The 26,342-nt window shown below is 40.5% G+C and overlaps 1 protein-coding gene and 1 pseudogene across 3 annotated transcripts in view; both read right to left on the bottom strand.

Annotated features, from left to right (window-relative positions):
• The window catches only part of PRR16 (proline rich 16), a 269,867-nt gene extending 266,604 nt beyond the window's left edge, over window positions 1-3,263 (bottom strand). The window contains exon 1 of one of the 3 annotated variants that reach the window (XR_012330833.1): window positions 2,413-3,262. Coding sequence is in view for 1 of the 3 variants with exons in the window: in XM_073802434.1 (XP_073658535.1) it covers window positions 2,413-2,571 (159 nt within the window). In the remaining 2 variants the exon portion in view is untranslated. Of the gene's footprint in view, window positions 1-2,412 lie in introns of all 3 variants that reach the window. The other 2 variants (XM_073802434.1, XM_004320891.3) reach the window with 2 other exon arrangements.
• A 16,879-nt stretch (window positions 3,264-20,142) lies between these two features.
• Window positions 20,143-20,765, bottom strand: LOC101338870 (diphosphoinositol polyphosphate phosphohydrolase 2 pseudogene; annotated as a pseudogene).
• Between the last annotated feature and the right edge of the window lie 5,577 nt (window positions 20,766-26,342).

Below are 26,342 nucleotides of genomic sequence, written 5' to 3'. Positions count from 1 at the left end.
CAGTGTTTCGAGATTCAGACATAGTATCCACAACTCCATGTGCAAACCTAGGATGATGATATCCTCACAAAAGTAATTAATAATCACATCAAATCATTTATCATTCATAAATTCCACTCTCAGGGGTGAAATTTTTAGCCAGACAGGGCCTGGCACCCAATCAAAGCTTACAGAGCATCAAGATAAAATTTTGTCTATAGATCTGTCTAGAAGACAGATCTTTTCATTTACTTGGTTTTACATTACCTATGCTTTTCTATTACTTTCATAAACTGTTTGTTTGTTTTTTCCCTAATAAAAATCCTCAAGGAAATGAAAACAGAAAGAGTGAAAGGGAGAGAGATCCACAGACTCCCTGAAACACTTCTTTGTGATTCTATCCAAGAGCTACAGTGAGGTTAAAAGTTTCACTATAGATCTACCTGGTCTCCAAACATCTACAGAATAATGATGCAAAGCAGAACTAGGACCATGTGCAGTTTCTTGTCATTTATTCTGTCTAAAATAAGGAGTGGGGTGACACATTGTAATATAAGAAGTATGTGCCCATAGATGCGGAGTTTTGATTGACTACCTTTCTCTTAATCTCAGCCTCCTTGCTGAAGCTGTAAATACGTTTCTGTGCTGATGTAGGTTTCCCACATCCCCCATCTTAGAAACCTCAACAACCGTAAAGCACAATTCTGCCAAAAGGAACTTGCCCAAATTTGTTCGTTTTTTAAAACGCCATCATGTTTCGGATGAAAATACAGCCTGCCAAAGATGTCAAATAAAAGGATAACAAAGAAACAAACAGCATCTTTAGACTTGAATTTCTATGCATAACCTCACCATCTGTCAACCAGTTGTGAAACAATGATCCTAGAGAAGCCCTGAAACACGAACAAGTTTCCTCCTCGCATCTATCATATGTATCAATCTCCGCTCTCAGGACCTCAGTAGTAATTATGTTCTGCCAGTGGAGCAGCCTACAAGAATGGCATTTGCCATTTACAAACCAAACCCTGCCGATGAATGGGTCATTTTAACAGACTTGTACTTGGTAACAAACGCGGAGTTCAGTTCACAGAGGTAACGGGGAGAGGGGGAGAAAGGAGGAGGGCTCTATCCTCACATTTGGATTGGAAATTGGACAGAGGAGGTAGGTCTCTAGAGGCCAGCCATCCAAACGACCCTCAATCTCTTCCCCCCTGGCCTTCAGGATTATAATTTTGGACCTAGACTACGCCCCACCCCTTCCCTTCCCACTGCGGTCACCACCTTCGAAGTTACAGTGTCAGCTTCCTGCAACTGGGGGTGCGGACTCCCTGGCGGAGAACAGCACCAGGCACCCAGTCAGTAGCGGAACACTGGGCTGGGACTCTGCCACCAGCTCCGAGACGCCACCCGCGGGCTCGCGGGAGACCCCACCCCTCCCAACCCTGCCCTCGCCCCCGCCTAGAGCTGCAGCCTGAGTTACGCATCCTCAGCCTTGACACTGCCTCCGCTTCTTTCTATCCGCATCAACGCTGGTGGGGATGGGAGGGCAGAAGTAAAATGGGGGTTGGGGGGAGCGACAAAGAAACACAACAGTCCTGGTTCCCAAGAGCCAGGACTCAAGTGGCAAGACGCTGGTGCACGCACACCAAACACACACACACACACACACACAATCACGCACGCACGCACTCACCGACGCGCCCTGCGCCCCAGGTTCTATGCCAACGGCGACAAGATAGGAGGAAGAAAGGAGGTGGGGTGGCGAGAAGGCCCGGAGTTACTGGGAGGGACATTCCGAGGACAGCAGGGGATGCCTCAGGAACTGCGAAAGTGAGCAAGTCCCAGACCCCCTTTACATCCCCAAGTCTGGGTTCTCCTGCCAGCAGCCCCGGGTCGCCTTCCTTCCAGCTGGGCTCGGGAACCGGGGAGGGGGGCCGGAGCCGAGCTTCTCCCAGGCTGCCCTCTCGGGCCTGGCCCAGGGCACGGAACCCGGCCCCCTTTCAGCCCCGGCCTGAGGAGGCTGCCAGGCAAGGAGAGACTTGCCAGCGGACTCTGGGGGAGCGAGAGGGCAGGAGAGAAGCATCTTGCACTCTGCGGCCGGTTGCTGGTTTCTTCCTCTGTCGACACACCCCCAGTGAATCCCCTTCCCCAACACACACACACACACACACACACACAGAGACACGCGTGTTCACCCCTCTCACCATCCCAGGTGCATCGATTAAAACACTAGTTGATTTCTTCCTGATTAGAAAAAAAAGAAAGTGCAACAACTCTTCTCAGGAGTCGCCGGAGGAAAGAAAGTCCGTCTGCAGGCGTCTTTCTATAGTTTCCCTTGAGTTAAGAAATCTGGCGGTCCCCAGTGAAAACGGGACCGGGAACCCCAGCGGGTGAAAGGCGACGAACTCCTTCCCCACACCCCGCACCTCTCACCTCCTTAAGTTCCTTGGCCACGTCCTTCAGGTCGCCCAGGACTAATTCCAGATCCTCCACGATGATCTTGATCTGTTCCTTCACCTTGGTTTTGGAGGCTGCCGGCGGTCCCTCGGCTGGAGAGGACGAGGAGGGGGTCCCCTTGGACTTGGCTGACATTCTTTGGGGGCAAGCGAGGCAGGTCAGCACAGGCGGGCGAGCGGAGGCTGCTGCGCGCCCCGGTCCCTGGCGCCGCGGCGGCCGCTGCCGCCCCAGTCCCCCCACATCTTGGACGCTCCCCGGGCAGCGGCGGGTGGCTGCGCTCGGCGGTCGGCCGGGTGGCCGCACTGTGGTGCTGCCATCAACTCTCCGAGACGCGGCGCTCGGCGCGGGGCTGCAGACGGGCGAACAGCGCGCCTGCGCCTCCTCCCGCCGCCGCCCGCCGCTCGCGCGCACACAGGCGCTCGCTCCCCGCCCGCGGAGAGGGGCGCCTGGCCGCCGGTCCCTGGCTGTCAGCTGCAGTCCCCGCGGCACGTGCCTCCGGGATCTCTCCCAGAACACCTGGGCGTCAGGGAGCCGAGAGATAAGTTCGTGTCCTGCCCACCCTCTCGTCTTGATACTGAAATGCCCTCATCATCATATCCTGCTGTATGTCTTGTCACATCCAGCTTAGACTCCTTCTGTTTCACCCACCAGTAGAGACCCGGATCCCCACCACACTTTCTGATCGATTGACTAAGAACCACAGTAGGGTCAGAGTTTAATTTAGGGCTAGTAAAGCGACCCTAAATGTTCATCCAGGGCCAAAGTGTGTCCCGAAGGCCTCCAATCACTCTCCTACTCACCCAAGAGCTAAACAGAGGTGTTCTTACTTGTGCAGAAATAAAAAGAGGTGTGGATAAAATCGACCCCTCACCCCCTGGAATCATGATATTTAACCAGTGTTCTTGAAAGAGGTAGTTTAATCCTGCTGATTCCACAGAGCTAATAGAGGATTTATTAATTGGAAGTCCTCACATCAAAAATCCCCTGGGAGACTGTCTGAGTCATCTTGGCTGTACTCAACTGGGACAGCTCCCGTTTTTTGTTTTTGTTTTTTTAACTGTCTTTCCTCTTTTCGTGGCCTATGATGATGTATGTTTTGGGTGCAGGGGAAATACACTGGATCTCCTCTTGTGAAAGCTGAATAAGAAGAGTTTGCCACCAACTTTTTTTTTTCTTTTTTGTATCCATTTCAAGTCTTTTGCAACTAAATAAAGAGGAAATAACTTTCTGACTGTTCTGTCAAAATGACCCAGGTGGGGGAGTTAACAGGAAGCCTTCAGTTTCATTCTCAGTAGGTGGCTAGGATTCTCATTAGTTAAAGTTTTAATTTCCTTAGTAGCAAACCCATGGGTTATTAGCTACTGACCTGGAAGGCTGAATCTACTTTATTTTCTTCATACACTCTACTCCAAATCATTATTTTAATAAGCTTCCCATTTAGTCATGCCTTAGCAAGGACCTCTGTCTCTTGCTTCTCACACCCCAGATTGTTCCATTATGCTTCTGTACATGAAGAAAATCTTGGCAGCTCTCCTCTTCCTCGTTCCTTAAACCCCTCATATTCACTCTCCTCATTCTGAATAATTCATCTTGATAAAATCCTTGGAAGTCATATTTGGAATATGGAAGAAAAAAGAGACAACAGAAGAAAAATAGAAATTTAGAAGTGTTATCAAAAGAATAACAACATTGAAAAATGCATTGAAAAATCAGAGGAAAAAGAAAGGTATAAAGCAGAAGTTGCTGGAAGAAAATTAAAATAAGAATAAAGGAACCAGTGTGCACTAAGCAAATTGGAGAGGAGAAGAGGGAAGAAATTATTAGAAGTGTTAAATAAGTAATATGGTTCAGTTCTCTAAGGTAGAGAGAATATATATTTTTAAGTGCCTTGTCTCTGCAGGTTCTTCTTTATTGTATAAAGGTGTAACAGTAAAATATATATACATCAGGTTTACAAACTCCCCCACGGTAAATTCCTAATCTTTAACTATACTCTTATTTCATATCTGAAGAAGGATAAGTGGTCAGAAATTGCGGGAAAGAATGTGAGAAAAAGGGAAGGTACTGCTCCTTTATATTAGAATTTTTGACTCTCAATAGTAGGCAAGTGAATAGGGAAGCCTCCCAAACTCAAAAATGATGAATTTAAGCAAGAATACTGGAAAAGAGGAAAGGAGGTGGTGTTTTTCTTCCACTGACAAAATAATCCTTTTATTAATATAAGGATATTTCCATGCCACTCTGAATCTCTTCACTAATGATTAAAAAAAATTCTGTTCTCCTATGGTATCCATTGCTAGCAATGAGCCAAACTATTTTGGCTCAAAACTGAATAATTATTACTTTAAAACACATTATGCACATCCATATCACAATTTACTCTTAAATAATGGTTATCATCTATCTATCTATCTATCTATATTTAAATACAATATGGAGTTAACTGAAAGGGAAAAGTTGTAATTGGCTTCCAAACCCAAACTAACAAAGCTAGTCGACCCCCAGCAGTGAATGACTATCTTTTAGTCATTAATCAGGTATGGATAAAATATTCCTAAAGAAGAAAGTTTTACAAAAAGAGTTAAAGACATTGAGGGGAAGGAGACAATAAGAAGGACACAAGGATATACGTCAAATCTATTTGCTCTCTATTTTTTTTATCACCTTTGTGGAAAAATTAGTCACTCCGTTGGCACATCCTGCACTCTGTCAGAGATTCATATATATGATGTTCTAAAGCCAAATTATGGGGACCACACAACAAAAGTGACACCTAATAAAATTTCTTATTAATGTGTTCATAAATCTGTTTATGTACTAGTGCTAGAGGCAAATGGGTACATACTCAAACCACATCACTTATAAACTTAGAATAACAGACTGCTAATAGAAAGTGTCTTATTTGTAGAAATGATTGTTCACCCAGAATTTTATTCTTTATGTATCTTTAGTCAACATTTTCTGAGGGTTGCAGCAAGAAGGATTGGATAATTATAGGAGATCATCTAGTGGTTGTTCACTTACAGGCATTTATCAATATTTTCCTGTGTGTGTATGTATGTGTGTGTGTTTAATCTGTTGCATTCAATCTCTAAAAATTAACCTGCATGAGCAATGCTATGACACTGACATACTTTTTAATTCACAAAGAGCTCAAGAATATTCCCAAAATATTTTGTCCCATTTTGTTGACAGCAGCTTTTATCAATATACCACCATAATAATGTCCATTGAGTCTCAAAAAAAAAAAAAGGATATGCATAATATAACATCGCTCTTATAATGATGTCACTTGGTTTTCTTTCTTTTATTTCTTTTGCATAAACTTTGTTTGTAAAATCCATTAAAGTCATTAGAGATATTTGAAAACATTAAGAAAAAGAAAAAAATAAAGGAATGACAACTTTGTTTCCACCAAAATAGTTTTCACTGGGTGAAAAATACTGGCAAACAACGTGGGTAGGAGAGAAAATGCCATTAGTGAAATGCAACAGAGAAAAATGAGTAAAGTTCTCCACGTATACATTGACTAAGAAATATACTGTACATGATATGCCTAGGCAGCGATTTGCAAATCTGGCACACATCAGAGCTTGTTAAAATACAGATTGCTGGAATCCACCCCCAGGGTATGTGATCTAGTAAGTCTGGGGTGGGGTTTGAAATTTGCATTTTAACAAGTTTCTAGGCTGCTGGAGAAAGACTAGCCTCTGAAAACCACTGGTTTGAGAGATTGAAAGAAAACTTTAGGTTTCTTTTTAGCTAGAAAGCCTTAAAGATCATCCAGTTACATCTCTTCATGTTATAGATGAGAAAACAATGCCTTGGGAGGTTAAATGGTACCTCCAAATTTTCACATCTAGGGAATACAAATTGGGAGCTAGAACCTCATGTTGACTCAGACTGGTGGAGTTGTCTCCATTCGTCTAGAGAATATCTCCTTTTTATGTAGTAATTGCTTTTGGCATGATGGCTATCTACTATAGCCATATTGGTAAAAACAAACAAACAAACAAATGTGATCTGGAAGTTTAAATACAAATACCCATTGTACAATAGTACCCTGAGTAATTAGAACTTTTTCTATTCTGAAGTAGCTGTTCAATAAACACTTGATAGGGACATGAATGAATGAAGTGTTGTCTATCTCTGTGTTTTGAAACTAATTTAATTCAACAAATAGTTTTTTAAATGGCTACTGTAGGCAAGAATCTATGCTATGGAGTAGATGTGCCACTAGGTTTAGCAAGGCACAGTCCTGGCAAGAACAATTAGATAATTCCACATATGACTCTAATATAAAATATTGTACCTCAGAGTATCTCTTTATTGCCCTCTTTGCCAACTACAGTCAGTTTATTTTACTTGGCCTACAAAGTCAATGTATACTTAATTTTTTTTCCTTACTTTTTATCCATGAGACAGAAACTGAACTTTTGCTTAACTGAACAAAGGAAATTGTCTCGTAGCTTAACCATAGAAAGGCAAGGAGAGAAATATTTTCCAGTAGAATTGGAGCCAGAAATTCTAGGACCATTGGGACTATTTCTTTCTATGTACCCCATTCCCTTTTAATAGATTGGCTTTAGTTTCTCCCTGAAGTTGAACCTTGGTCAATGATAAATCCCGGTTCACATCTTTATAACTTTGCACGTAGAAAAGAAAGAGATAATTACAGCAAGCTCCCAGGAGAGGACTTTGATAGGTCCAGCTTAGGTCATGGACACACACCGTGGCCAATTACTGTGATCAACTCAGGTGCAAAGCTGCTCTTACAGTTGTGCCACTCTGAGAGAAAAGTCATACATTTGTATATTTATTACCATGATTTTCCAGCAGGTGGCAGTAAGGTGAGTCGTTCTACAAAAATCTGTATATTATAATAATTTTCTGATAATATGGAAGTAAAATATTTTTAGGAAGCAAAACTGTTTTCAAATTCATACAAAGAAAGACATCATATGAATTAGCAATGGTCCTACTTGGGTTAGTAACTGGTGATGAGGAAGTTTAATGACTGGCCCAACTTGGATTAAGTTGCCTACACCTGTGGCCTATTTCTCCTTCAAAGGTGGAGAAGTGCCCCTGTGAAAATAAAAAGTTATCTACCATATAGCCTTTAGATTGGATTATATACCTTTCTTTTTCCTCACACTTCAGACTGACAATTTAAAATTGTTTTGCTTCCCAAAGCTAGCTGCACTCATGTCTTAGTTTTTTTTTTTTTTTTTGCGTTATGTGGGCCTCTCACTGTCGTGGCCTCTCTCGTTGCGGAGCACAGGCTCCGGACATGCTGGTTCAGCGGCCATGGCTTATGGGCCTAGCCGCTCTGCAGCATGTGGGATCTTCCTGGACCAGGGCACGAACCCGTGTCCCCTGCATCGGCAGGTGGACTCTCAACCACTGCGCCACCAGGGAAGCCCGCATGTCTTAGTTTTAACATTTCATTTACCCATGAAAAGAGCCACCAACCCCCTCATCCATTCCCATTTTTGAGTCAACTCTAAAGACCTGCAATATTAATATTGTGATATTATATATTGTTGGTTATTATATATACATAATATATACATATATATCATTGGTTATACAGATGAACATAGCTCCTGAAACCCTTGGAATTTCCTGGGCAATAAGAACAATGACATAATGTTTGGTCTCTTGTTTTCAGTTCTTGAAAATGCTACAAGGAAGTGCCTTTTGGATCCCACCCAAGGGAGGAGGCTGGATGCCAAGAGAACCAACCATGTGATTAGAAAGTTGGGACTTTAAATCCCACCCCCTGATTCCCAGAAAGAGATGAGGTGCTTGAGGTTAAATCAATCACTACTGACCAGTGATATAGTCAACCATGACTATGGAATGAAGCCTCCATAAAAACCCAGAAGAACAGTTTCTGGCCCTCCTTTTCAGAGAGCTTTCAAGTTGGGGAATAAGAATGCTTCCAAGTGTCACCGTACTGGGCCCCAACCTTTATGTGGACAGAAGCTCCTCTGTTCTGCACCTCACCCTATGTATCTCTTCATCTCACTGTTGATTTGTCCCCTTTAATATCCTTTTATAATAAATCAGTAATCCTGTGAGTAATGGGTTTTCCTGAGTTCCGTGAGCAGTTCTAGCAAATTCTTCAAACCCAAAGAGGGGGTTGTAGGTACCTTTGATTTAAAGCCAGTCAGTCAGAAGTACAGACAACAACCTCGGCTTGTGATTGGTGTTTGAAGTAAAGAGTGGTGTTGTGGGACTAAGCCCTTTACTTGTGGAATCAAATTCTATCTTCCCATAGATAGTGTCAGAATTGAGCTGAATCCTCAGACACGCTGCTGGCATCTGAGAATTGCTTGTTGGCGTGGGGAAGCCTACACATACATAAACACACACACACACACACACAAAACTTGGAATTGAGTCCAGGAACCCCTTTCAAGACTTCCCCAGCCCAGAGCTGCTGAACTGCCCCACCACGTGTGCAAGCAAAATGCTGAAACAATTATTCCCGTTCACCCAAGTTTTCAAGAGTTTCCACTTATCCTGAAACCTTGGGACCCATGCCTGACATCTCATTGTACTCTGTCTCATTCTACCCCTCAGCTACAAAATGCTGGACCAAGTGAAGAAATAACCTGAGACTTTCAATATTCGAGGACCATTACAGACCTGGCCAAAGAGGTGCCTTAAAACTTGGCCAGTTGCCATTCTGCACAGTTTAACAGCCTAACAGCCTCTTTCCATAGAAAGTGATTCAGCTACAACCAAGGAATATTTGATCATTTAGTAGAACCCAATAACCCTGCTAACACCAAAACAATTGAAAATCCGATTCAATCATTCATGAGCCCAATTAATTTTAATAGATACTTGGAGATCCCTATTCTTGTTAAGTATCAGGATTTTTTTCCCCAAGGAAATGAGTAAGGGTGGGCCAGGAATCACTACTGTTTCTAATAGAGTCAGAAAGGACAGAGAAGTTGGCAGAGGTTGTACCACTCCCCCTGCTTAAGGAACACCTTGACCTTCAGGAATGTAAAGTCAAATCCTGCTAGTTGTAAGATGTCACCAACGTTATCCACTGTGTATGGCTAGATAATGTGCAGTTTTAGTTTCTCATCTGGGATGGAATGACCCAAATCTGCAAACAATCTAGAACATTCTGTGTAACGCCTAACCTCCAAAACTGTGAGAAAAATAAATCACAGTGTTGAATCCACCCAGTCTACTGTATTTTTGTGTGGAAGCCCAAGCTCAGATAAACTCTGTTTTGTTTTGTTTTTCTAACTTCACTGAGATATAAGTGACATAATATTTTATAAGCTTTAGATGTAGCTATGTTGATTTGATACTTATATATTGCAAAATGATTACTACCATAGCGTTAGCTAACACCTCCATCCCATCACATAATTACCATTTCTTTTTTGTGGCGAGAACATTTAAGATCTATTCTCTTAGAAAATTTAATTATATTTTACAGTATCATTAGCTAAAATCACCATGCCATATTTCAGATCCCCAGCTTATAACTGGAAGTGTGCACCCTATGACTAACATCTCCCCTTTTCCTTACCCTTTGGCCTCTGGTAAACACCATTCTACTCTCTGTTTCTAGAGTTCAGCTTTTTTTAGATTCCACATGTAAGTGATATCATACAGTATTTGTTTTCCTCTGCCTGATTTATTCTACTTAGCAAAATACCCCCAAGTTCCATCCATACTGTTACAAATGGCAAGATTTCTTGCTTTATCATAGCTGAATAATAGTTCATTGTACATGTACACCACATCTTCTTTATCCATTCATCCATTAACTAACACTTAGGTTATTTCCATATCTTGCCTATTGTGAATAATGCTTCAGTGAACATGAGGATACAGACAGCTCTTTGAGATCCTAATTTCACTTCCTTGGGATATACATATACCCAGAAGTGCAACTGCTAGATTATATGGTAGTTCTAAAATAGATTTTTGTACTGAGAAGTGGAGTGCTGCTGTAACATATACCTAAAAATGTGAAAGAAGGTTTGGAACTGGGTAATGGGTAGAGGCTGAAAAAGTTTTGAGGTGCATGCTAGATCTATGAACATTTGGGCCATTCTGGTGGGGGCTGAGAAAGAAAAGAGGAGATCTGGAGAGAAAGCCTCCATCTTCCTAGAGAGTGCACAAATACTTATGAATAGGATGTTTGTAGAAATATGGACGTGAAGGTGCATTCTGGTAATGTCTCATACAGACAAAAGGACATGTTATTGGGAGCTGGAAGAAAGGCTATCCTTATTAGAAAGTGACAAAGTACTTGGCTAAAGTGTGTCAGTGTTCAAGTGTTTTATGGAAGACAGAACTTGTGAGTGATGAAACTGGATATTTAACTGAAGAGGTTTCCAAGCAAATGTTGAAGGAGCAGTCTAGGTCCTCCTGACTGCTTATAGCATAATGAAAAAAAGAAAGATGAATTAAAGGAGGGATTGCTAAGCAAAAAAGGAACTAGAACTTAAAGATTTGGAAAATTCTCAGTCTGACTATTTTGTAGAAAAATAAGAAATCATGTTCAGAAGAGAACACCAAGGGTGAGGCTGGACTATCTATCAAAGATACTACAGAAACTGAAATACAGCCAGTTTGAGCTGAAGGGGACAGAGATAGAACAAAATGAAAGAAGGATGTCAGACTTCTTAGATTCTATAGAGCTGGATCATAATTCTGTGAGGATGGAAATGTGTATTCTCCTTCAAGAATTGGAAAGAAAGATCCCAGAGATCATTTAGAGATCATCAGGGCCACCACCGTGGATTTAACAGGTCAGATGGCTTTCATCCAAAGACTTGGGAACGAGCCAACCCTGCAAAGCAATGGGACAGGGTTACTCAGGATCTTGGGGGTATGACCCCCACGCATCAGAATCATGGAGGGAGGATCACCACTTCAGCAGTTCCTGAAGGCAGAACTGATGCCACAGTGGGCCTGTGGAGCAGGGCATTGAACCAAAGAGTATTATTCTCCAGCACCAAGATCTGATGGAATTTCCCTTGTCAGGTTTTGGACTTCCTGGGGACCCATCATTCTTTCCTTCTTTCCTGTTTCTCCCTTTTGGAATGGGAATGCCTATCCTATGCCACCATTGTATTTTGGAAGCACATTAACTTATCTGGTTTCACAGGTTCACACATAGAGAGTACTTTTGCCTCAGGATGAATCAGAGCAGGACCCGATGGTCTCACTCCCCCGCCCGCTGCCCCAGCCACCATGTCCTCTGACTGCCTTTCGTCTGTAGAAAAACATTAACCAAAGAATAAGTTTAATCAGAGAAGTGAGAAAATGCAGAAGCAAAGAAAGCAGTCAAAATAATTATAGTTTAGTCAATAAGCAAAGTCAAGAACCTTTAGTTCCTCCTCAAGGGCTGTAGATAATGTTCTGAGCCATGTCCTGTGAGCTGTCTTGTAGATACTGAAATCCCCACCAGGTGGAAGAAGTTAACTACATGATGACCAGACTGTAGCCATGACATAAACTGCCACCATTCCAAGAACTGGCTTCAAAGAAATGGGAAAAAATGACCCTGGAACTGAAGATTAACTATACTTAAAACAATCAAAATGACATTGATCAGACCACTGCGTGACCAATTTCAAGATGACTGTCAGAGCCGACTATGCTGTTTCTGCATGTAGCCCCCTCCCTCCGCCTATAAAAGCTCTTGACCACTGATTGTCAGTGGGGGGAGTCAGCCTTTGGACACAAGTCTCCCTTCTTCCCCAGTTGCTGGCCTCTGAAATAAAGCAAACTTTCCTTTTCAGCAACTTTGCCTCTTGAGTATTGGCTTTAGAGTGGCAAGCAGCCCAACGCCACTTTTGGTAACAGAATTATACCTCATGTCTCACCCATATCTGATTTAGATGATACTTAGATGAGACTTTGGACTTCAGAGTTTAAAGGTGATGGTGGAATGAATTAAGACTTTGGGGATTGTTGGGATGTAATGACATAAATCACAGCAAGATCCTTTTTGATCCACCTCCTAGAGAAATGGAAATAAAAACAAAAATAAACAAATGGGACCTAATGAAACTTCAAAGCTTCTGCACAGCAAAGGAAACCATAAACAAGATGAAAAGACAACCCTCAGAATGGAGAAAATATTTGCAAATGAAGCAACTGACAAAGGATTAATCTCCAAAATTTACAAACAGCTCATGCAGCTCAATATCAGGAAAACAAACAATCCAATCCAAAAATGCACAGAAGACCTAAATAAACATTTCTCCAAAGAAGACATACAGACTGTCAACAAACACATGATAGAATGCTCAACATCACTTATCATTAGAGAAATGCAAATCAAAACTACAATGAGATATCATCTCACACTAGTCAGAATGGCCATCATCAAAAAATCTACAAACAATAAATGCTGGAGAGGGTATGGAGAAAAGGGAACACTCTTGCACTGTTGGTGGGAATGTAAATTGATACAGCTATTATGGAGAACAGTATGGAGGTTCCTTAAAAAACTAAAAATAGAACTACCATACGACCCAGCAATCCCACTATTGGGCATATACCCTGAGAAAATCATAATTCAAGTACAATAGCCAGGACACGGAAGCATCCTAAGTGTCCATAAACAGATGAATGGATAAAGAAGATGTGGCACGTATATACAATGGAATATTACTCAGCCATAAAAAGAAACGAAATTGAGATATTTGTAGTGAGGTGGATGGACCTAGAATCTGTCATACAGAGTGAAGTAAGTCAGAAAGAGAAAAAACAAATACCGTTATGCTAACACATATATATGGAATCTAAAAAAAAAAAAAATGGTCATGAAGAACTTAGGGGCAAGACCGGAATAAAGATACAGTCCTACTAGAAAATGGACTTGAGGATATGGGGAGGGGGTAGGGTAAGCAGGGACAAAATGAGAGAGTGGCGTGGACATAATACACTACCAAAGGTAAAATAGATAGCTAGTGGGAAGCAGCCGCATAGCACAGGGAGGTCAGCTAGGTGCTTTGTGACCACCTAGAGGAGCAGGATAGGGAGGGTGGGAGGGAGGGAGATGCAAGAGGGAAGAGATATGGGGACATATGTATATGTATAACTGATTCACTTTGTTATAAAGCAGAAACTAACACACCATTGTAAAGCAATTATACTCCAATAAAGATGTTTAAAAAAAAAGTGAATTACTTAAAAATTAATAATATTTGTTCTAATTCTATCAATTCTTTTTCAAATATCTTTTTACATACTTGCAAGCTGTTTTTCTCTTTCAATAGCTGTGCTAATTCATTGAAACTATTTCAGCTCAGTATGTATTTGTAAATGTTATAATTGAGAGGAAAAAGTGCTCAGTGTTAATAAATTTTAAGACATTGTCTTTATTCTATAATAGTATCCCATCATAATGACCATCTCCTATTTACTTAGCTTTTCATATAATTTTTATAAAAACTTTTTAAGATTACCATATATAATGTACTATGTACAAAGTACTACTAGACTGTATTTTCAGTGTGCTTAGCACTAGCTAAAATAATACTTTAGCAGGACATTTGAAAATGGTTCAGCCCTTTCCCACATAGCACAGGCATTTAATATCCCTCATTCCAGTAAATGCCAGTCACAATAGCTGTCCAGACATCTAAAATGCCCCCTACAAGGTAGTACTTTTCCCTTTACAAACCACTATGCCAAAGGTGTGTAGTATCTAACAGAAGGAAAAGTCTTTATCCCTTATTTTGAACTTTTAAAAACCTAGTACAAAGTGTTTCACTGTCTCTCTTCTTTTTAAACAATAAAGCAGTGGGCTCTGGTGGGAAGTCGAAGTGAGACACCTTAGGTTTGAAACTCATGTTCTGCCGCCAGTATGTGATCACAGACACTGAAACTCCACCACCATTTGCTTCTTTATCTGCAAATGTGGATACAATACCTATTTTGAAAATGTAGAGTGAGAATGAAGAGAGATAATTAGGTGGAAACGTTTTGTAATCTGTAAATTACTGAATAAATGTTAGTCATTGTTATTCTTTTTTGTGTTTGTTTTGATTATAGTTCACTGTGCATCAAGAAACAGTGTTACCTCTGCTGTTCCAGGATTTGGCTGCTTTCCAGAATTGCTTGATAAAGTAAATCCCTCTACAACAGCATTTTTCAAAATATGTCTCAGCAGTTTCAATTAAAAAAGAAAAAAAAGGAAACACTGCATACTATGTACCCCTCTTACATAATGTTGAGGTTAAATATCAGGATGTTAACATCTGAAAAATCATACCTGTTAAATTTTAGTTTCCAAACTTGTTTCATTTGACCATAAAATCTCCAAATCTCCTTCTATGTCTCCTCCTTTCCTTTCCTTTCTTCCTTCCTTCCTCCCTTCCCACCTTCCTGCCCTTCCTTCCTTCCTTCTTCTTTTAACATAACACTTCTGAGTATTGTGTTTAAAGAATTTCATGGAACACAACTTAGTAAGATCTATTTAAAATGTTTCTAATGATTACTCTTGATCATGTTTTGCTTTTCCTAGGAATTGATTCTGTATAGCTGGATTATTCTGTATAGGAGAACTTTACCAGGAATTGTGTATGTTTCAGTAGTATTTTTATGCTGATATACTTTTCCATATGACAAATTTTCTTTTGTTATTTTTGTTCATGCTGTATTCATATACAACTTTACTATTTTCCAAGCATGTCCCAATGTTACATCATCATCTTCCTTTATCTAAGGATCATCCAGTAAAACTAAAGCATGGAAGTACTATTATCCTAAATTTGCAGAATAAGCCTTCCAAGGCTAAGAGAGTTACTTAAGAACACACACCTGTTGTGGGACATGACCAGCAGCAGAACCCCAAAGTCCTCATCCTTGCCCATTGAGCTTTCTACTACAATGCAATGCTTCCCAAACTCTTTCCGTTTCATACTGTGAACTTTCACATCTCTTTGCTATCTTTGTGTGCCCTGCCCCCTGCCCCCCAAATAGTGCATTTTCTGCTTCAGGTCAGGAATGTGAAGGGTAGAATTTGCTTACTTATTTTTAGCTGCCTATAACTGAACCCCTGTCTTTATTTGCTACAGGCTATTTGGGAACAGGAGAGAAAGTTTGAGAGGTTTATATTAGTTTTGAAATACTGAAGGAAAACCTCCCATTCTCAAATTCAGACCAAGATTTATTCAAGAAATGTCCAAGACAGTAGCTCTTTCAGATTTGTTAAGCATAAGACTGAATCCTCAAAGGTTTGGGTTAATAATCCTGAAGTAGCACAGTATGTACTATAACAATGGGACTTTCCCTGCCGTAAGGGCATTGCGATGTTTCACAAAAGAAAAGCAGTTGTTCAAGTGGTGCCCATCTGCAGCCATAAACGAGCTCAGAATACACTAAAGCAACCAAGAAAACAATAGGGAAAGCTTTTCTGTGTACTTTCTACCATGCCTTTGACACACTGGCAGCTCAGTAACATTGCTGCCATTTCTGAGCTGTTGCGGAGAGCGGCCCATGAATAGAAAGTGTGACTGAGACTGCTCTGGCACAGGGCCGTACTGTAGTGCAAGGTGGGATTCAAGCAGCTTCTCTTTGACAGGCTGAATGCCAGGTAATTTATAGCCAGGTGACTCGATGATTGGAACCAATGAGAAATCTACACTACGTACCAAATTCTGCAATAATGTGACTGTTGGATTCAATCTGCTCCTTACCCAGGACTCTTATTGTTTTAGGAGTTGCAGTATAAAAATCAATAACTTATGTAACATTGATTATAGTAGGAGTGTAAGCTATTGCTTGTTTATCTGACAACATATGTTTCTAACCTTAAACACACTGTGATGGATCATGTTTCACTAAATCCAGCGATAAATTGCATATTATAAAATTAATTTAATATTATTCTTTTGATTTTGCTATAAGATATACATTCAAATATTTTTTAGTCCATTTTGTAAGGATTACCCTGTTAAAGTTATGAAGTTAAAATGGGGCTCCCGTAGCATTTTCTACTGAAGTGATTCTGGGGACACAAGATGTGTACCTAATGGCAGGTGGGGGCTGAAAGGGTAAATGAACGGAACCTGATGGGGGAGTCATCAGAGCAAGAGTTTGAATAAAGGAAACCAGACACACTGTCCCTATTGTTTGCAGTGATCTCTGTACAGGAGATCACCTGTATGGACTACATCCTTGAGCTCCTTTTCTCTCTACCTTCCAGATTGGTTCAGGTAATCAAGACTAGAGGAAAGCTATTTCCTTGTCTGGCATATTTCCTGTAGGACTGGCTGTGTCCCTTAGTCACAGCCCTTGACAAAGGCCTTCCTGGGTTCTATTTATATTATTCTGTTCCTTCTTCCCTTCAGTCCTCAGACTTTTCTGAGGTTCTGCACCACTCCTTGGTTTCACTACACTCTAAGCAAAGTTTTCCTGACTGTCCTTTTATTAAACTCTTTTCAAATTACCCAGTGTGAAGGTATCATGTTTTAGCTGACCCTGCCTTACATACACTAGAAGTCCAACATGTCTGTACTTGCATGGCTGGCCAACTAGTTAGGACTCCATTTGTAAAAGTATAAAAGAATGTTCTAGGAAGGCCTTCAGTCTAGGCAAAGAGAGACCTAGGGTCCCCCACCTTAATCCTAGAGCCACTACAGGAAAATAATGTGTGTGTGTGTGTGTGTGTGTGTGTGTGTGTGTGTGTTTTACAACAGAGTGTGTAACTGTTGGCTAATTCTCCCATCCACACATCTACCCTGCAATATGAGTGCATCCCTAACCAATTTATTTAATAAATTTCTTACACATTAGGCCAAATACAGTAGAATTTGGGCAAGTTTATATGGTCAAATGTTTTTACAGGTACACAAAATTTCAAAATTTTCTGGTGGTGTTCTTTCTTTAGCCCTCACATTTAAATTGTGCAAATAAATTTACCATCATACACACCTTGTTTAGATTATTTTTCTAAGCAATATTCTGAAACATTTAGTGTGTGTAAGTAGCACCAGTTGTTTCTTCCATAAGCAATACCAGGCAAATCAAAGAGATTGGGCAACACAATCCTAGGTGGTGATAAGTATTTTTTGAAATGCAGTTGAATTAGTTTCTTTTTTTTATGTTAAAAAAAATTGATTCCCATTTTTTATTTGATGGTTCCAAACATAAAAAAAGTCAAGGTTCTTACACCAATTATCTCAAATGAGACCATGCAAAGCAATTTAAAGTGTATACAACAATCATTCCCCCTTCAGTTTTGCTGCTTTATACAACTGTGTGATCCACAGAAAATTGAATGGCATGTTGGTTGGAAAATTTCACCAGTTTACAAAAAACAAACAAAAAAATGAACAAAAGCCCAACAACAAACATGAAAGATAGTTGCTACTTTGTGTCTGTGAATCAATTTACAAACTTTTTAAAATTTAGGAGCCACACGGAACTAAAAATTTTAGCTGCCCAATTTTATCCAACTACTCCACAGGAAGCACGAATGACAGTCCCAACACTCTGTAAACTTTGAAGAGTTGAGATAGTAGACACTATTTGTTATCTATAGTAGATCCAACTGTTGAGTCTGCAAACGTAGGCTTTTTTCTCTTAACAGAAATAAATCTCCTTAGGGCCTTTCCTCTAATTTTGCTAGGCTGGGTTACAAAAGAATAGTGAAGAACCCTTCATGTGAAATTTAAAGTGTGACAACTGAAGTATTCTGATGCATTATACAATTTTTTGCTAGTTGCATAGACTAAAGACAGGTGGTGTGCTAAATGGCACTGAAGAAAATCCTGACCCAATGGCACTACTTAGTCCAAATGTTTCTGACCAAAGAAAATTATACAACAATACTTATAGGCTCACTTTTAAGAAATGGCTGACATTAATACTGTACATATTTTACATGTCAAATACATAGTCTAAGAGTTTATAAAATAAGTTCATGCATTATTACCTCTAATAATAACATATACAAGATACCCAGCCCTCCCCCCCACCCCCAGTACTTCTGATAACATTTCAGGTGGACACAGTCTTATACACAAAAACAATCCAGTTTCTCTGCTGCGTTAAGTATATAATTTAAAGAAACTTCAGAGATTACTGAGAAAAAAACTTAGTCCATTGAAGATTGATACAAAGTGTCAATCTGTGCGATTTTAAAATGTTTCCTTTAAAAAAAACCATCCAGAATACATAACCTCTGTACAAAAAAAAATATAAAAATTCTGGATGATCATGTTTGATCACACTACATAAATTAGAATTGGTTAAAAGTTTTTCTACTTCACTCATTCCTTTGACAGCATTAATTTGTGAACCAATATTTATATTTAGTTCAGCTGCATTTATGGCACAAGATATTTTCAAAACAGTGGCACCAATTTTCCTTAGGTGTAACAGCACTCTATTTTTAGCAGCAATTATATTTTTAAAGGTTAACAATTTATAGAACAAACGTATAACTATGCTTATTTTCTACTTTATATTCCACCAGTTACAATTATTTATAAGAAGCTAACTAATATCTACATATGGAATCATCTTTCACTTGCCCCACCTCATTTCTGACTTGGTCAGGGAAGTACCAAGTGTTTCAAACAATCCCATCTATTTATGTGTTTTAAATGGGATTCTTGGATTTAAGTGAATATAAGAACAAGTGTAAGACAAAGTAATTCTTAGTTCAGGTATGTTCCAGTGCCCCAATATTTAGTTATATGATAACTAGTACCTACTGACCAGCTGTAAAAGATGAGATGTTCCAAGGTGCCTTAAAAATCTAGGTCTGTAATAGCTGAACAAGAAGGGCATTTCACTCAATTGTGAGGCAGTTAGCACTGACTGGCATTTAAGGTGGTAACCAGAAAGTTTAACTGAAGAGATGTCACTAAATTAAAAAAACTGGAAATATGTTTTTAAAAGCAATTTACATTGAGGGAAATATGGTTCTCATGTATTCTGTGTAAAGAGAGATTATGGATGAAGGGAATTGTCAATGGAACATGCTAACTCAAATTCCATGAACACAGTTTTCATGATAAGATGTTATGTACTACATGCATTTTGCTTACTGTACCTGCCTAACAATCACCAGTTCTATAGAGTTAAACTCTGTGTTAAAGGACTATTGAGTTTTAGGGGAACTGGCCATATCAGGTAGTTAGGGACATAATACCAGTTACGAAAATTGAGACAAATGTGTTGACAAATTCCTGAAAATAGGGCCATATAGAAATAGTCCAAAATCTGGAATCTATGAATCAAAATTGTGATCCTATGAAACAAGTTTTGGGGTTGATGGACTGCTTTAATATCAAGAATTATTGTCATAAATTCCCACAACAGAAGGATTTGTTGAATATGTTAATACTGTGAATGAGAAAACAATTTAAGGGGAAAATATACCCATGAATGAGCTGATCTGACAAAAACCACAGACTGACATCAAATGGACAAAAAACTGAGAAAAAAATGCTGTGAAAATGCCAACCAAAATAACAAGGTGTGTGGGCTGGGGGCACAGTTAAGGCATCTAAAAAAAATTCCACATGGCTTTGGCTTGTTAAAATATTTTGCACTTTTTTTTTCTTAAAGAAGATTTGAAAGCATCTGAAAAAAAACATGCAAATTGTTTGAAAATCCTGCATGGCAAATTCATACAGTTTATGCAAATTGTTTGAAAATCCTGCATGGCAAATTCAGACAGTTTGCAAGTGTCATTCAGATGTTTGCCAAGGATAATAAAGCCTCTGCCCATGAGACTGCACATGGTGGAAGAGGTCCTTCCAGTTCTCTCTGTCCCACACTAGACTGCAGCCCAGAGGTCTGTGCAGCAGTTACAAACACAGTGTTGCTATCTGGAAGGGAAGGGACTGTGGAATTTCCATTGGCTGGAGAACAACCCAGCTTTAGTTTTTCCAGATACTCGACATGTAAGGCTTATGACACTGGAGAACTTTGATGACATCTTCTACTTTGAACCACTCTCTCTTTTTCCTGTATTAACAGAATCTTCCCAGGCTTCTCGTATTTCAGTGACAGTAAGAACATAAACATATGTCTGTGCTTTCGGTCTTTGTTCTCAAATATGCCCAGGAGTCTGCCCAATTTTCCTTTGATTCCAGCCTCTCCATAAACCTCCCTCACGGCAGTACCGCCAGGCTCCTCCTCGGGCTCCATTACTTCTCCTGGGACAATCCATTGGTCTGGGTACCCACTGCTGCTCACCAACAGCACCTCGTCCTCCTGCTCGCTCCGGAAGCACAAGCACACAGCCCTCTTCTTGAAGCCCTCGCGGTCATAGGTCCGCGTCTGGTAGGGCTTGAACTTCATCATAGAGGCGGGCTCTTACTGCCTCTGCCGCTCCGGCCGCCGCCACCCCGCCGGGGAGTGGGAGCGAGGGCGAGTCGGGGCGCAAGAAAGCGAGGCGGCGGCGCGGGCAAAGGCAGCGAGGCCGGGTCCCACCCAACTCAGCACATGAAGAAGCTTACTATTTTTTCTCTACATTTAGCAGGCGTATCCTCAATTCTCGGGGCTGTTAATTTTGTCACTACTATCATGAACATAAAACCACCCGCTATAGCCCAGTACCAAACACCACTATTCGTATGACAAATACTAACCACAGCAGCATTGCTTCTACTATCCTTACCTGTCCTAGTAATAATATTACTATTACTATATTACTATTATTTATTACTATTTCATCTATATTTCTATCATTATTTATATTTCAAATAAAAATCTCAAAACACATCTACTACCCCAACCCAAAATCAACACTCACTAAAGTGCAAAAACAACCTATCCCTTGAGAAACAGTATGAATGAAAATCTATTTGCCCCTTTCGTAACCCCAATAATAAAAGGCTTCCCCATAGTCATTCTGATCATTATATTCCCAAGTATTTTATTTCCAACATCAAAAAGACTAATTAATAATCACATAATTTCCCTTCAACAATGGCTAATTCAACTCATATCAAAACAAATAATAGGTATCCATAATCATAAAGGACAAACTTGATCACTAATACTAATATCACGCATTCTATTTATTGGGTCAACCAATCTCCTCGGACTACTGCCCCGCTCATTTTCACCCACCACACAGCTCTTAATGAATGTGGGAACAGCCATCCCACTATGAGCCAGTGCCGTCATTACAGGTTTCCGTAATAAAACAAAAGCATCCCTAGCCCACTTCTTACAAAAAGGCACACTCGGCCTCCTTATCCCTATGCTAGTAATTAGCGAAACTATCAGTCTATTCATCCAACCAGTTGCACTGGCTGTGCGACTAACAGCCAGTATTACAGCAGGCCACTTACTAATACATCTAATCAGAGAGACAACCCTAGTGCTAATAAGCACCAGCACATTCATGGCTCTCATCACATTCATCATTCTCGCCCTACTCACTATCCTCGAATTCACTGTCGCTATAATTCAAGCCTATGTATTCACCCTCTTAGTAAGCTTACACCTGCATGACAACACATAATGACCCACCAAACCCACACATACCACATAGTAAATCTTAGTCCTTGGTCCCTTCTGGGAGCTCTTTCAGCTCTTATAACATCAGGCCTAATCATTTGATTCCACTTCAACTCAATAGTTCTACTAATACTGGGCCTACTAATATTCTAACAATATCAGTGATGACGAGACGTCATTGGAGAAAGCACTTTCCAAGGCCACCACACACCAACCGTCCAAAAGGGACTTCCATATGGAATAATCTTATTTATTGTATCAGAAGTCTATTTTTTTTTTTTTTTCTGGTACGTGGGCCTCTCACTGTTGGGGCCTCTCCCCTTGCGGAGCACAGGCTCCGGACGCGCAGGCTCAGCGGCCATGGCTCACGGGCCTAGCCACTCCGCAGCATGTGGGATCTTCCCGGACCAGGGCACGAGCCCGTGTCCCCTGCATCGGCAGGCGGACTCTCAACCACTGCGCCACCAGGGAAGCCCCAGAAGTCTATTTTTACCGGCTTTTTTTTGAGCCTTCTACCACTCAAGCCTCGCTCCTACCCCTGGATTAGGCAGGTGCTGGCCACCAACAGGCATTCACCCCTTAAACCTCCTAGAAGTACTACTCCTCAACACTTCCGTGCTATTGGCCTCTGGTGTATCCATTACCTGAGCCCATCACAGCCTTACAGAAGGAAATCGTAAGCACATACTTCAAGCCCTCTTTATTACAATCGCCCTCGGTGTTTATTTTACACTCCTACAAGCATCACAGTATTACAAAGCCCCATTTACGATCTCAGAAGTAGTCTACGGATGAACTTTCTTCGTAGCCACAGGATTCCACGGACTACACGTAATTATTGGTTCTATTTTCCTTGTTGTTTGTTTCCTACGCCAATTAAAATTCCACTTCACATCCAACAACCACTTCGGCTTCGAAGCTGCTGCTTGATACTGACATTTTGTAGATGCTGTATGACTATTTCTTTACGTATCTATTTATTGATGAGGCTCATAGTCTTTTCAGTATTAATTAGTACAACTGACTTCCAATCAGCTAGTTTCGGTACACTCTGAAAAAGAATAAACCTAATGCTGACCCTATGAACAAACACAATACTAGCCTCATTACTCGTACTTATCACCTTCTGACTTCCTCAACTAAACAAGCATAAAAAACAAGCGCCTCCGAATGCGGATTTGACCCTATAGGATCCGCCCGCCTACCCTTTTCCATAAAATTTTTCCTAGTAGCAATCACCTTCCTTCTTTCCGACCTAGAAATTGCCCTCCTACTACCCCTTCCCTGAGCAACCCAGAGTATTCTATTTTTTAGACCAATCTTCAGCATATTTTTGTATAATTATATATTGTTGGACCCCTCTAGTCTTCGGAATAGTTCTTTAAAATGGAAGACTTGAGGAGACACATTGGACAGATTCTCACTGAGAGGGTGGAGTGTTGCTGACCACATCCCTAAGGAATTCTCCCAGCGCATCTGGCGAGCGTGAACGTGTCTGTCCTTTGGGAAAATGTAGCTGAAGTTAACACTACAGTCATCCCTCGGTATCTGCAGGGGACTATTTATCTGTGGATACCAAAATCCAAAGATACTCAAGTCCCTCATATAAAATGGAATAGTATTTGCATATAACCTATACATATCGTCCCGTATACTTTAAATCATCTTTAGATTATTTTTAGTACTTAATACAATGTAAATGCTATGTAATTAGCTGTAAATACAATGTAAATGCTATGTATGATAAGTAGTTGCTGGCATGTGGCAAATTCAAGTTTTGCTTTTTATAACTTTCTGGAATTTTTTTCGAATATTTTGGATCTTTGGTTGATTGGATCCGTGGATGAGGAATCGTGGATGTGGAGGACCAACTGTAACAGATGAGAACACTGAGGCAGAAAGAACTTAATTGCATATAGTCACACAAGAAGTAACAAAGTTGTAAATCAATCCCAAGTGTGACCGACTGCAAAGTGAGTATTCTTAACTGCTAGTCTTTAGGAACTCTATCATCTGTCATATATCCGCAAACTTGAAAGTTTCTGTCCTTTCTTGGTCTCAATTTTTCATCTGTATAATGAGGAAATTTTACTTTATGGTCTCTAGTACATTTTCCACCTGTATTATTCCATATATTCAATCAATCATTTACTTAATGAGCTTGCATCAAGTGTCCAGAAACTTTAAGGTATACCACTAGATTATCTGGATAGTGTAAGTTCAAATAATTCACTTTTTTGCATTACTTTTTTCATGAGATTCCACCAGGAGACAGAAATAACTCATCATCTGTGTTTTTTGCTTCTTTCCCTGGATTCCTTCCACCACCAATATTACAGACACACAAACACATAATTTTTTCACCAACAGTTGGGCCACATCCTCCATAACCTAATAATATTTTCTTTATTCTAGAGATAGAGTATATTTATTGAAAACCTTCTATATTTATGTAATTGACTAATTGTTTTTCTCATTTTCCTGTCAGCTCTTCAATAATGAAACAATGAAAAAAAAAAAAGAAAAAGAAAGAAATGGTCTGGAATGTTTTCTCTGATGGTTGAAATCTATTACTTGGACCATAAATTTGCTGTCAGAAAAACACAAGATCGTTTATGATCACACATTTTTATGTCCCAGAAGCTATAAATGTTTCCCACAAAAGTATGTAAAATAATTTTTCCATTCTATTCTTTGTGTTTCTAACAGCCTTACATAGTCTACATGTCAGAACTAATTACTCTCACCATGATTCCCTTTTTGTCTATGGACACAATTCATTTTACTAATTACTCAATATACATCTTCCTATATACCAACCCAGTAGCATCTTATGAGTATGCGTTTACTTAAACCCTGTATAATACTTTCATTTTGTCAAAGAAATATGTTGCTCTTTACTGTCTTGAAAAAATAATACCAGAAAACACATCTATACTGAATTCATCTACACTGAATTATTATTTTGTGTTCTGCTGGTCACAGGCTGGCTCCCCAAGAAATGAGCCTGCCAGGTGGTTTATAGGGTCAGTGGTACTGAGTATTTGTTACTCTGCTCTTCCTTTTCCTGCCCTTTCTCCCACTCTGTTCTACATCACAGGGAACACCATTTTCCTGCCAGCTGGTCTCTCTTGCCAACTGGATTCTGGACAGGTTTAAGCAATGGTGAAAATGGGAAGGTGAGAGCAATAGAGAAACCAGAGTATTTCTTCCTCTCTTAGACTCTGCAGGAATATCTTTGGCTGTGTCTGCATCTTCTCAGCTCATGCAGAACAAAAACCCCTCCTTCTGAGATCCAACTGCTGATAGCCAAAGTTCTAGCTCTCTGAGTAGCCCAACTTCTAGATCTGGTATCACTGATAGGGACAGAGTAAAGGGACAAAGTAGGTGATTAAATATTCAATAGTTAATCCCACTAAGGGATCATAAGTAGAGACCAAAGTATGGGAGACCGCATAAATTAATGATTACACAAGAAAGTAGGCCTGCTTAACAACAAAACCAAGTGGGCTTACTTAGCAACAAAACTACGCGATAGAAGCATGAGACATACCCCAAAACAATAAAACAGTGGTGGAATGGTCCACATCCTGTCCATTGAAGTCAGTAAGTTAATGATCCTTGAGAAGGGGCTTTTTCTGCACGTACTAAGAGCAGGAATATAGGGGAAAGGTGGCATTATACTGAAACCTGAGATGATTTACTATATTTTAGTATATGTTACTGCCTTTTTGCTCATCCCCATAGTACCATGACAGTCCCAGTTCGACCATGTAGGAAAAAGAAAACTCCCCCACCCCATGTGGAGGAGGAGCTAGAGATAGAAGTTTGATATCTACTCAAAATGAGGAAGAAGGGCTTCCCTGGTGGCACAGTGGTTGAGTCTGCCTACCGATGCAGGGGACACGGGTTCGTGCCCCGGTCCGGGAAGATCCCACATGCCGCGGAGTGGCTGGGCCCGTGAGCCATGGCCGCTGAGCCTGCGCGTCCGGAGCCTGTGCTCCGTAACGGGAGAGGCCACAACAGTGAGAGGCCCGCGTACCGCAAAAAAGAAAAAAAAAATGAGGAAGAAGATGGTCTTTTTCCCTTGATTGTAAAAATGTAGCCCACTAAGTTCTCAGGGTGGCATTCCCTTGCCTGCCAGTTCTATCTCTCACAAGCGTCCTATACTAATGAACTCGTTCCTTAGCTGTCACTCTGCCTCTCGCTGAATTCTTTCTGCACTGAGACAGAAGGATCTATGCTCTACTGAGTCCCAAAACGCATTCCGTGGTTCCATCACTACTTCTTCCTTCTGTCCCTTCTTGTCTAGGCTAGTCATGCTCCTAGATGTTTTTAATCTCTGGTTTGCCTAATTATCCCTGATTGATTCACCAGCTCTTCTATCATCCATGTAAACAATTCCCTGAATTTTATTCCCT

The sequence above is a fragment of the Tursiops truncatus genome, chromosome 3 (genome assembly GCF_011762595.2).
Source record: "Tursiops truncatus isolate mTurTru1 chromosome 3, mTurTru1.mat.Y, whole genome shotgun sequence".
In the NCBI taxonomy this organism is placed as follows: Eukaryota; Metazoa; Chordata; class Mammalia; order Artiodactyla; family Delphinidae; genus Tursiops; species Tursiops truncatus.
The sequence above is the reverse complement of the archived record's forward strand: the minus strand, read 5'-3'. Positions and strand labels throughout refer to the sequence as shown.